This window comes from Elephas maximus, chromosome 22, assembly GCF_024166365.1.
Source record: "Elephas maximus indicus isolate mEleMax1 chromosome 22, mEleMax1 primary haplotype, whole genome shotgun sequence".
NCBI classification, from domain to species: Eukaryota; Metazoa; Chordata; class Mammalia; order Proboscidea; family Elephantidae; genus Elephas; species Elephas maximus.
This window is the reverse complement of record NC_064840.1, coordinates 62,584,441-62,597,092: the sequence shown is the minus strand read 5'-3', so window position 1 is coordinate 62,597,092 and position 12,652 is coordinate 62,584,441. Positions and strand designations below refer to the sequence as shown.

Sequence of the window (12,652 nt, the reverse complement as noted above, 5' to 3'; positions counted from 1 at the left end):
CAGGACCAGGCAATATTCTGTTATGTTATACATAAGGTTGCTATGAGTCAGAACCGACTTGACAGCACCTAAAAACAACAACATGGGAAATGACAAATTCTGGCTATTAAACAGTAAGATTATGGGCAAAACACACTAGGAAATTAAGTGCAACTATTTCTTTATAAATTACCTATATTAAAACCAAACTAACAGTGAACAGTTCAGAAGTCATATGGTTTACAGGCATTTTGGGCAATTTTAAAAACATTTGAGCTTGTAAAATGTTAAGTATATTAAATACTATAAAAATAATTCACACAGCAAACAAAAAAACCAAACCCGTTGCCACTGAGTCTGACTCACGGTGACCCGTGTGTTGGGGCAGAACTGCTCCGTAAGGTCTTCTCAGCTGTGTTCTTTACAAAAATGGATCAGCGGGACTTCCTTCTGCGGTGCTCCTGGGTGGGTTTGGACCACCAACCTTTAGTTTAGCAGTTGAATGCAAACAATTTGCATCACCTAGGGACCTTAATTCACACATAGCAACTAGATATAAGTATCTTACGAAAACGAAGTCTTTGACCAACAGACTTTTAAAAATGTCTGGAGTAATTCTATAGCTGGGAAAAACTGAGAGTCAGAGAGAAGGACTGAGTTGCTTAAGCCCACGTTCTACAGAGAGCAGAGCCAGATTTTAACCTGTGTCTCTTAATTCCTCGGTCAGTCCACCGTCCACTAAACCACACTTGGTCTGTTACACTCGCTGTGCAATTGTTGCTGTTCAACAATCACACTAAAAAAGCAGCATCCCTCTGGGCTGTTGGCCAAGACACAAAATAGCCTGCTCTATCAGTCACTAAACCACCATTTTCGATGCTCTTTTTTGATGATCATAGCACAAGAGGCTCAAGACTCAATCCAAAGGGCTAGAAAATCAAACTGAATTAACAGAAGATTGAGAAAAAGTCACTTTAGGAAAACGTTCCACCTTACGGGAACTTACTCTGGAACAGCTGCTGGTGACGCAGGAGCAGCAAGAGCAGCAGTGTTTCTCAGGTACTGCTGCTGCCATCAGGTTGGCCCCCGACTCACGGTGGCCCCTTGCACAACTGGAATGGATCGTTGTGATCCACTGAGTTTTCCCTGCTGATTTTCTTAAGCAGATTGCCAGGCCTTTAACTAGTCCTTTGGTCTGGAAGCTCCGCTGAAGCCTGCTCAACATCGTAGCAGCACGTAAGCCTCCACCAACAGCTAGATGGTGGCTACACATGGGATGCACAGGCCAGGAATTGAACCCAAGTCCCCTGAGTTTTGAGTCTTCTCAAACATTAGGCTCCTATTACAATCAGTTACTGGAACACTTACCTGAAATCTCTTTCCTTAAGCCTGAAAATTTCTATTTCTTATGAGATACAAACGTGAAAAAGACAGAGGGGAAGAAGACCTCCAAGATACTTAGTATGCAAATATTTCTGTGTAACTAGCAGCTTGAAATTGTGACAGAAGGGGACAATCCCAGTGTGGACTGCTCATACCTTTGAGAGCAGAATCTTAATCTATTCACTGGAGGCAACTCAAACTTGGGGGATAAAACTGACGGTTTTGATATTCATATTTTATTTACAAGTAAGTGAAAAACGTCTCTTATCAAGTCAAATTTGGAATAATGAAAGCAATATAAAGAAGAAAATTGCTGGCTCCACAGTGATGTGAGAAAGGAGTCCATGCCACTGTTGCTTTAAACAATGATTTTGTTATTTAAAAAAAAAAAAAAAAAAGCCACATGATTTCTTCACTTTGCGTAAGTAAAAGAATTCAAAATAAAAATGACTTTTCAAAATTCTACAGTCTCTGGTCAAAGGTGACCAGGATGTCACTTCTGTTTCAGTGACAGCTCCTGCTCCCCGAGAGCAACTATCCTTGAGCAAAAGACTTAATACTCATCCAGAGTATCTGCTCGAGGGATGGAGAGGCCTCGGTCCTTGAGAGCCTGCACTTTCAGCTTCTCTGCTTCTAGCTTGGTCTGCTGTTCCACCCTTTGTTCTTCTAGGATTTCTTCAATAGACACTTGCTGGAGGGGTGTGTCACTCTCCTTTTCCAAGTCCTACAAAACAAGGTTTGAAAAATGTCACCTGAAGACCAAGAATAAGAAAACAGTACACGTCTAAATGCAAATGGATTCTTAAATTAGGCTTAGGCTGTTTTTCTTAACTGTGACAGGGCTCAAACAGGTAAATTTTCCAAAGAAAAGGCTAGCAACACTACTACAGAATACAAGCTTAATATAAATACAAGTGTGGTACGAGGAATCCGTATCACTGTGTGTAACAGATTTTGCTGTTGTTAGCTGGCATCAAGTTGACTCTGTGTGCAGAACAGAACTGCTCCACAGTGTTTTCAAGGCTGTGACCTTTTGGAAGCAGATCACCAGACTTTACTTCTGAGGCACCTCTGAATGGATCTGAATCACCAGCTTTTCAGTTAGTGGTCCAGTGCTTAATCATTTGTGCCACACAGACTCTTAACAAAGCTTTAGGTCATCCAAAATGTTACTCAGTGAAGAACTAACTTATTATTAGTCAAAGATTAGCTTTTCTTAAAGCAACTATCTTCCCAACCCCAGAGAATCCAAGAGAGAAGTTACTGAGACCAAAATGACTTTAAATATACTCTGTATTTTTACATTATCAAAGTCAGATTAATTTCCGGGGGCTGTTGCTCAGTAAGAAGGTAGAGAGCACTGGTTCAAAGTAGCATACCTCTCTCCTTTTTAAAGGCAATAAACTCTCCTTCTGTTGCATTAATCATGAGTCTTTGAATTATAAACTGTTCTTGTTGCCATCGAGTCAATTCTGACTCACAGCAATCCTATAGGACAGTGTAGAACTGCCCTGTAGGGTTTCCAAAGAACGGCTGTTGGATCCAAACTGCTGACCTTTTGGTTAGCAGCCAAGCTCTTAACTATTGTGCCACCAGGGCTCCTAAATTGTAATAGAAGACCCCTTTTCCCTCTGTGGCAACAAGGCTTCTAGAGAAAACCTTAGAAGACCAGCTAGGCTACTAAATCAGTTTGGGCCCAATATATTTCAACATTATTTTAACTTCTTGCTTAATTAAAACAATTATTTTTTTCCTTATTTTAAAAATACATTCATATTGTAGGAAACTCATAAAAAAAGACAAGTAGAAAAAAGACTCTTTTTAATTACCTGTAATTCCAGTACAGAAAGAAAACATTTTGATGAATATTTTTCCATTTTTCTAGGTATATACTAACTTAAAAAAAGAAAAAAACCTACAATGCAAATATTGACTGTAAATTTTCTTTTCACTTAATATGGCATAATATGCTTACTATTTCTTATTTTTGAACACTTTACAAACATTTAATAACAAATTTCATAATGCAGAAGGACCTTGCTATAAGTTTCTCACTACCTACCGTTTATTCTTGTTAAAATACACACACCCTAAATACGGTATCACTCTATGCTGTTGTATCATGGAAAGCCTACACAGACAGGGTGTTCTTGTTTCTCACCCTTTCTCCTCTGTGACTTTCAAGTACAAAATTTTGGTAAGGCACAGACACAAACACAAACTCAAACATTAGGCTCCTGTTATTTCAACCTGTCAAGTGATAACTAACCTTCACATGCTCCCAAGGTCTCAGAACCCACAAGGCAGTGGCATAGCAGATACAGGACTTTCACCACAGAGGCTAGAATAAAAGCCACCCAAAATACATAAGCTAGCCCTTCCCTGTGTCAAAAATCAACAGCACCCAGCAAGATATATACTATCACGTGTAGCTTGCTCTCATAACCTATGGATAGCAGCTGAAGGAAAGAGAATGTTCTTAGCTTAATGTCTTGCCTCTTGGGCTTTTCAATGTTATTCATTAGGCCAGTTGTTATGATGCTGCTTCCCAGTAATCAGATGTATTACTTAAGGCTGTGTGCATCATCATCCTTGAGGCAGAATCCAGGGACTTTATTTTTATTGTGCTTCAAGTGAAGGTTTACAAATCGTCAGTCTCTCATACAAAAACTTATATACATCTTGCTATGTATTCCTAGTCGCTCTCCCCCTAATGAGACAGCATACTCCTCCTCGCCACTCTGCATTCCGTGTCCATTCAGCCAGCTCCTGTCCCCCTCTGCCTTCTCATCTCACCTCCAGACAGGAGCTGCCCACATAGTCTCATGTGTCTACTTGAGCCAAGAAGCCCACTCCTCACCAGTATCATTTTCTGTCTTATAGTCCAGTCCAATCCCTGTCTGGAGTTGGCTTTGGGAATGGTTCCCATCTTGGGCTAATAGAGGGTCTGGAAACCATGACCTCTGGGCTCCCTCCGGTCTCAGACCATTAAACCTGGTCTTTTTATGAGAATTTGAGGTCTGCATCCCACTGTTCTCCTGCTCCATCAGGGATTCAGAATCCAGGGACTTTTTAAGCAATGTATTTGTTTACAGAATCTACTTGGTTTCTGAGTATGAGTTTCCCTGGAGTTGGTACATAATTTCTTCTGACTGCTGAGTCATATGATTATATAAGCATTCCTGAATCACTCTTCTCTAGTGATGTTGCTGTAAAAATTTTACAGCATTCAAACCATAACACGTATATTAACAAAAAAGAGGATGTTTCCCACAAAAGGACCCCACGATCAATGATTTTTCAAGAACAAACACATGTTCGCTTTTTTCTCCTCTCACGTACACATCTAGCTACGGGCACAATTATGTCAATGTAGCATGACTGTCGTGTTTATTACCATAAAACTGAAGCTGAGTACGTGTAAATGTTTTAACTTAAATCTTTTCCCCTGATAGTGAAGTAATACGTTTTCTCTTTAAATTCAGCAAAGTATAAAAAAAAGGAAAAAAATAATCACCCACAATCCCATCATGCAAAGATGGGTTAGCTTCTCTGAATATGCTAGTAGACTACCTTATAGTCATTTACCAGTGCCCCAACCCCCATTCTGGAAACCCTGGTGGCGTAGTGGTTTAGTGCCACAGCTGCTAATGAAGAGGTCGGCAGTTCAAATCCGCCAGGCACTCCTTGGAAACTCTATGTGGCAGTTCTACCCTGTCCTATAGGGTTGCTATGAGTCGGAATCGACTCAAAGGCAGTGGGTTTGTTTTTTTTTTTTTGGTTTCTGCCCTCATTTTAGAACCAAAACTCAATTCTGATTCACAGCAACCCTACAGGACAGAGCAGAACTGCCTTGTAGGGTTTCCAAGGAGGCTGGTGGATTTGAACTGTTGACCTTTTGGTTAGCACCTGATCTCTTAACCACTGTGCCACCAGGGCTCTGTCTCTCCATACTAGGTTGCTTTATTTCAGCCTCCACATAATACAAGATACAAGGAGATGACAATTTCTGATGCTTAAACAGGCAACAAATAAATGTATCCAAAAATATCAATCACAAAACTATTTTGAAAAGAAAACAGTATTTGATACATTTCACAGCAGCACTTGTACAACAATATTGACAGTATTAATTAGTTATTTCTAGCTGTTTCTAACAGGAGGTATCGAACCAACCTGATTCTGGCAGTTATCTCCTCATTTTCTCAAATGGCTTGTTGTTAAAAACAGCTACAAACCAAACCACTCCAAAGCCTTGAATAAATTTCATTTAAGACTTGGCTAGGTATTGAAAACTTTAAAAACAAAGAAAAAAATTAAGCAAATATGGTAAGAAACAGGAAAATAGCGCTGGTTTAGCCCTTAACTAGCCTTTAAGGGATTTTTCTGGCAAACCCAATATTCACAGCAGTAGGAGCAAGTCAAAGGTTTTAAATAAGGTCCTTTTAAAAAGTAAATGTTTCACGTAAAACAGGAAATCCAGTTCTATCTTCTTGGAAAAAAAAAAAAAAGTCTGAATACTTCTTATAGTTTTATACAAAAGCTTTCAAATAGCTTTATGCACATATGTGTATCTATATATTCATATAAAATAAATAAAAACTTCTATAGCAACTACACTTTAGAAGATTTGGTTTAACCTTTCACCTGCCAGCAGTTCTTCCTGTCAAAGACACGTTAGCACCTCCCCCTCCGGCAGTGAGCTAAGGATCCAAGGGAAGCTGAGCTCCACTCTCAGGTTAAGTAATAGAAAGGTCTCTCCTACAATTTTTTTTCCCCTTTAAAAATGGATGTCACGGGACAGGAAATCTGGACAAATGGACACGGGGAACCCGAGGTATGAAGGGAAAAAGGAGAGTGCTGATACATTTTGGGGATTGCAACCAATGTCACAAAACAAGTTGTGTATAAATTTTTGAATAAGGAACTAATTTGCGCTGTAAACTTTTACCTAAAACACACACACACACAAATATGGATACCATGCCACACGTGCAATGTGCCCTTCCTGCAACCACCACTAGTTAATTTTACGTAACAAAAACTATTTGTAACCAATTGTTTAAATGGCTGCAAAATATTCAAACATATGTAACTCATACTCTACTGAATTATTCTTTTGTTAGGCATCAAGGTTTTTCAATTTTCTGCTATTATAGATAGCAGAAATAATATATTAATGAACATATTTGTACAGGGCAGTATTTTTTATGAAGTCAGATAAGGCAATATTTTTTTGCTGTCCATGGGATCACAATCTTTAAATTACTAAAAGGCACTGAAACAAAGTTAATATTCTCTCTAGTTTCCCTCTGTACAACTATAGCTTTCTTAAGTTAATTCAGTGGTTCTGTGAGAAGCAAGGTAAAATGTGGAAAATATTTTTTTCCCCTTTTGAAAAGACAAAAGGAAACCTAACTAGCATGAATATAAAACCCAGAGCAGCTTAACATGTTCACTTACTATTTCTCCTAGAAGGACCACATTTTCTCCTCTGACCACAAAAATCCCTCGAGGAATATCACCGTATTTTTTGCCCACATGAATACGCTCCACAGTCTGATGTAGCACTAAGTTAGCTATAAATGTATAGGGAAGAAACAAAGATATTTAGTTCAAATTGTTGAGTAAAGGTCCGTAACTCAATCACAGTTGTTTCGAGTAGGAAAGATTTAGCTAGACATGATCTATTTCTAATTCTGTGAAGAGCTAAAATGTCAAACAATCTTCTACTATTGTATTGAGTAAGACACATCATTTAGGAGAACTTTAAACCGCAAACCGGAAGAGTATTTCGGATTATGCTGCACTAATGCATATACGTGGATGATGACAGGAATAAACCCAGAAAACTAAATCTCTTTATCAGTTAATTGCTAATATCGGCACAGCTGTAAGAAAATATGAACAGGGAACTTGAAAACTCAAAAGCCTAAACAACTGCAGAGATTAAAACTTTAGTTTTAGAAAGAAACAGATTTTCTATGTTGTGTGGGTATGTGTTTGTGATGATTTACCAAAGATTTAACTTTGTTTCAGTACTGAACAGGATTCACTTAACCCGATGCAGACATCCATGGTTTATGAACCCTAATCAGTTAAGAATAATTATTTCTCTTCTTCCAACTGGATACTACTTGTCTTTGAAGAAAAGCAGAAATTCATGCTCTGATCTTTTATAATTATTTCAATTAGTATGCTGTTTTTCCTCAAGCCCAAATTTGGTGGCCTAACAGGTGTTCAACACATGTCAATGTGAAATGAGACGTCCTCTGAAACAGAAGGAAACACGATCTCTTACTTTAGGAAATTATAGGATATAAAACAAGGACCCAAACTCCTGAGTCTGATGCATTCCTATGTGTAAATATTGAGCTTCATGCTGTGGTCCCCAGAAAGCTTCAGAAAATGCTTTCTACCCAATTTTCATTGGACAGGGAGGGATTACCTTCAGTGCAGCAACTGCTACGAAGTTGCACCCAAGCCAATCTACAAATGAGCCTTTTTCAGTGGACTGAGCTCATTTCTATCATTTTGCTCCCTCTAGTGGGAGAATAAAAAAATAGTCCAAAACATTGCAATCCCATATTCCGGTGAAAACCAGTTTCAGAACCACAAGCTTTCTGAACCACCTATTCGTAATTTAGAAAACAATGATGTATTGATTCAAAGTCATGTTCCATTATGCCAGACAGGGGAAGAAGCTACAGATAAATTTCAACATGAGGCCACACACACACACATAAAATGCAATGGGCAGCGATTATTATCCAGAGTACAAGAGAAGGGCAAGTCCGTAAGTGATACATACCAAATTGATCAATGCTTCTTAAAAAGCCTATAAGTGTCCTTCCATCTCGAAGCAGGACCAAGTGCTTTTCTGGGAAAAGAAAAAGATCTTTAGAACGAAACTGTTAGCTTCAGTGAGTTTACAAGGAAGCAGCAGAAATAAAGTTAATAGCAGTTTTGTAGCTGCAGGAGTTTATTTGAGAAGTGAAGGGAGGACCGAGATCGCCTGGGATTTAGGTTACAAGATCAGTGGTGACAAAAATCAGTGCAGTAAAGAAATGTGAAGGACCAGGCTGGCTCTACGCCCTGATGTTTGACACTGGAACCCTCTCAGTGTCAGTTTCTTTTCTCTTAAATTGAGCATTAGGTGAATGTTTACAGAGCAAATTCGTTTCCCATTCGATAGTTTGTACGTCCAATGTTTCATGACCTTGGTTTCACTCCTCACAACGTGTGGGCACTCTCCCCTTTCTCCATTTCCACGCTGGGTTCCCCATTTTCTTTCGACCTGATTTCCTACCCCTTCCTGCCTTCTCATCTTTGCTTTTGGGCAGATAATGCTCTTTTGATCTCATATAATTGATCCTTCTAGGGAGTATGTTCCTCTTGGGTGTTGTTTATCTTATGTGCTTGTCTATTGTTTGGCTGGGAGGTGGTCTCTGGGAATGGCTTCATTCCAGGTTGGAAGGGTGTCTTAGGGCTCAGTGTCAGCTTCTACATTTGCAAATTGAGAAATTTAGTCTACATGATCTTAAATCTAGAATTATTTTCCCCTCAATTTAAAAGATGAGTTTCTATCGCACACTTTGGGATTAGGGAAGGTTGTAAATAAAACCAGTGTCTAGATATTCAAAATAAAGACTCTGAGAACAAGCTGGAACAGAAACTCAATAATATTTATTGAGAGCTATGTACTTTTTCAGCAGAGAATAAGACTCAAAGTTATCAACCGTATGAATTTTTATTTCTGATGGGGAAAGACAAGAAAATTATCTATTGTGATTAGTACAATGAAATAATAAAGACAGCAGGATGGTATGATGAAGGGAGAGGGGAAGTAGCTACATAAGAAAAGCTGGTGAGAGAATAGTTCTCTGAAGAGGGGGTTCTGAGTCGACATCTGAACAATGAGAAGAAGCCAGTCACTAGAAATGTCAGCAATTCATTTCTCTAATGCCATGCATAAAATACTTTCTAGAAGCAGAACAGAGGAACAAGATAGTGGTTCTGCCCTGAAGGGATTTACAGCCTTCCTTGGGCTGTAACTAAGTACCATAAGAACGCAATTTTTAATTACATGAGACTTCAGAGAAAGAAATATATCTAGCTGGAGGAGGTGTCTGAGTGGGATCCTGAAAGGTAGACGGTTTTGGGGCACGGAAAGAGTGATGGGGAAAGATAAAGGGAGGGAAATCTGTAAATGAGACAGAAGAAAAAAAGGCGGAAAGTTGAGAGTGTGAAGAGAAGTAACAGTGGATGAAGTCAGAAAGGGGCCAGGCTGAGTTTGGACTTTATTTCATAGGGAACAAGAAAACACTGAAGACTGATCAGGCAGAAAAAGGAGAGCAGTTAGGAGGCTATTTCCAGATTATACCTGAGGCATGAAGAACAGAGCTGAATCATGGTACAGAAGAGAACAGAAAGGATGAAAAGGCTAACACTGTGCAGGCAGAAGTGATGGGATTTGTCAACTCATTGAGTTTGTGCGTGTGGATACGTGTGAGTGGTGGGGCAGTAAAGTAAAGAAGCGAGTTAAAGAAGATGTGAGTTTTGAGTCATTATGTCTAGGAGGGTTATTTACCAAAAGTTGGGAATAAAAAGATCAACCTTAGGAAGGAAGGTTATTACCTGTTTGTGATTCTGAAGTGCTATCAGGACATCTAGGTAGAAAAATCAGCAGGCAGTTGGAAATGAAGGACTGGAATGCCAAAGAGGTCAGAATTAGAGCAATTTTGGACAAATCCACAATGAGGTGATTTAATTATTATAGTCCAGGTCTCCTAGATATTTAAAGAAAGAAGCAGACCAAAGATGAAATCTAAGAGACTACCTATTTTAGGGAATAGGAGAAGTTTGAAGGGTAAAAAAATCAGCAAGTATCACTGTCAAAGAAGTCAAGAAATAGAATTAAGAATGTAGTGGTGACAGTAAACAATGCTGCGGTGAGGAAGAGAATTCAGAAGTGTGCATTAGAGCTGTTGATTGATGACTTTTAAGAATGCATCTTCAGTACAGTGGTGATGACCAAAAACAAACTAACACAACAGACTGCAGGGGTAACAGAGGTGGTCTATCAACAAAAAAACCCCCAAACAAACCCATTGTTGTTGAGTCAATTCCAACTCACAGTGACCCTATAGGACAGAGTAGAACTGTTTCCAAGGCTGTAATCTTTACATAGCTCTCTCCCGCAGAGGAACTGGTGGGTCTGAACCACCCACCTTTGGGTTTGCAGCCAAGCACTTGACCACTATGCCACCAGGGCTCCTTGTGGTCTATCACAGATGGTCAGAAAGCAGAGTTAAAACAGAGATGACTAAAGAAGTTTGGGGGTGAAGATGTGAAAAAAAGGATGGGAGTCTGATGGGGAGACACAGCTGAGAAAAATGTCTGAGCATGGACAGACAAGAACACAGCCGAAGGGAAGGATCCAGGAGGAAAGAGAGATAGAAGAGAAAAAAGGATATTAATGGAACAAGGGTCCAGAAGCAGTGGGAGGAGAGAGAAAATATATGCACACACAGAACAAAAGGAATACTACCTACTCAAACAAGTGGATGGGTGCAGATACAGAAAGACTGAGGATAGGGGAAGAAAATGTGTGTGTGGGGGTAGGGGGTGGGATGCATATCAAATAGCTTCAAACTTCTAGGTAAAGAAGGAGTCCTGATATGATTAATATAATTGATGTCACTAAATTGTATGGCATGGGGCCGCTACAAGTGAACACAACCACCACCACAACAACAAATTGTACATGTGAAAAATGTTAAATTGGCCAAAAAAAAAAAAAAAAGAGAAGGGGACATGGAATCTACATATAGGTAGCGGTTAGAGACCTGAGAATAAACATGATTTTTAGTAAAATGGTGGGATGTGTCAGGGACCTCAGATAATTTAGATTTATAACACGGGAGGCGTGGGGAAAAAGGACATCCTCAGATAACTAAAATCATTACACATTACAGACAGACTTGCACAGTTGTTCATTTATGGATTTGGTCCAATTTACATTTCCTTTTGATAGCAAAATAAATAATTTGGACTTAAAAAATGATCACAGAGAATTTAATCATAGACTCACTCTAACTGGCATACTCTCAGCTACCGACATCAAGAGAGATTGCTGCAATTTGTCTGGAGCTGTTTGCAAACCACTTTGCAGCAATTACACGTTAATGAGACAAATCACACAATTAAAACGATAAAACATGTTGCTTGAGGAATAATCCACAGAGAACAGTTTAGAAAAAAGAAAGACAGGACAGCTGTTAAGTAGGTCCTCTTGCTTTTGTACAGGCCTGAGCTCCCCTTCAGGGTAGTAAATAGGAAGAAGGGAGGTGTCAGTAAAAGTAGAAGAAAATTGTCTAATAGAAAAAAAAAAGTTTGAAGTGACTCAGTCTTTCCAAAAATGTCAATACGATGTCTGCCACTGGTCTCTACTATCATAAACTTAAAGTGCTTAACACCTTCATGGTAAATGAAGATTGCAAGGATACATCAGAATAAAGCCTCCGTTTAATTGCCAATTAAGTGCAACTGGTGTTTCTTAATGGGTCCGTTCTCTAAGTATTCTTAGCCATCCTTCGGTAACCTGGTACAGTACTTCGTGATATTCCAGGTGGGAGACAGTGGGCGGGGAAGAAGTCTGCTGGGACACTTTCGTGTTCGGGCCTCGGCTGCTCCGTCCCTCCAAGTAGGAGTGAATTCCACAGTTCGGGGACTGGCGGAGGTTGCGGGGGGGCAGAATTAAGGTAGTAGGGCGTGTGGGGTGTCATGCGATGTGTACCTTGGCTGTAGAGAATGTCAACGCGGAACACCCACAAGTGAGTTCAAAACAAACGGTCCCCTGCCCTGGACTCACTCTACAATCTCCTTCCAAAAACGCGCCCACCCGGGAGGAAGGGTCTCATCCCAGACTTCACCGTGAGAAGATGAACTACTCACTATCGATGTCCTCGATGAGGCTGGCGGTGCCAGGCATATAGTTCATTTTGAGTTGAGATAAGGTTGTAATGTACAGCGGCAACGGGCCAGCGAGTCCAACACCGCCCTTCTCCTACTGCAGCCGCCGCCTTGGCGGGACCGGGACAGGAACCCGTCCCCGGACCGCACTCCCGCCCCGGCTTTCAGCCGCCGGGGCCTGCCGGAAACGCCTCCATATTACCACGCCCACTTCCGGCATCACGCGCCCGTCCTCAGGAAGGGGCGGGGCCGTTGTGTGGTCCCAGGACATCCTTTCCCCGTCCCTGATGAAGAGGGGAAGAGGAGTCTAGATTGG

At 40.3% G+C, this 12,652-nt stretch overlaps 1 protein-coding gene across 1 annotated transcript; it reads right to left on the bottom strand.

Moving 5' to 3' along the window:
• Positions 1–203: 203 nt before the first annotated feature.
• On the bottom strand, positions 204–12,621 carry LSM1 (LSM1 homolog, mRNA degradation associated). Its single transcript, XM_049866479.1, has 4 exons — positions 12,319–12,621; positions 8,174–8,242; positions 6,826–6,941; positions 204–2,086 (listed from the first exon to the last, which is right to left on the bottom strand). The coding sequence occupies exons 1-4, from the start codon at positions 12,362–12,364 to the stop codon at positions 1,916–1,918; spliced, it is 402 nt and encodes a 133-aa protein (XP_049722436.1). The 5' UTR covers positions 12,365–12,621; the 3' UTR covers positions 204–1,915.
• Positions 12,622–12,652: the final 31 nt, after the last annotated feature.

What these genes read in the sequence shown, in the direction of transcription:
- LSM1 (XM_049866479.1), bottom strand. Translation starts at nt 12,364, where the DNA reads ATGAACTATATGCCTGGCACCGCCAGCCTCATCGAGGACATCGATA. An exon ending in CCTCATCGAGGACATCGATA is followed by an intron (nt 8,243 to 12,318) that starts GTGAGTAGTTCA and finishes TTCTTTTCCCAG; the next exon opens with AAAAGCACTTGGTCCTGCTT. An exon ending in TGGTCCTTCTAGGAGAAATA is followed by an intron (nt 2,087 to 6,825) that starts GTAAGTGAACAT and finishes CTTGTTTTGTAG; the next exon opens with GACTTGGAAAAGGAGAGTGA.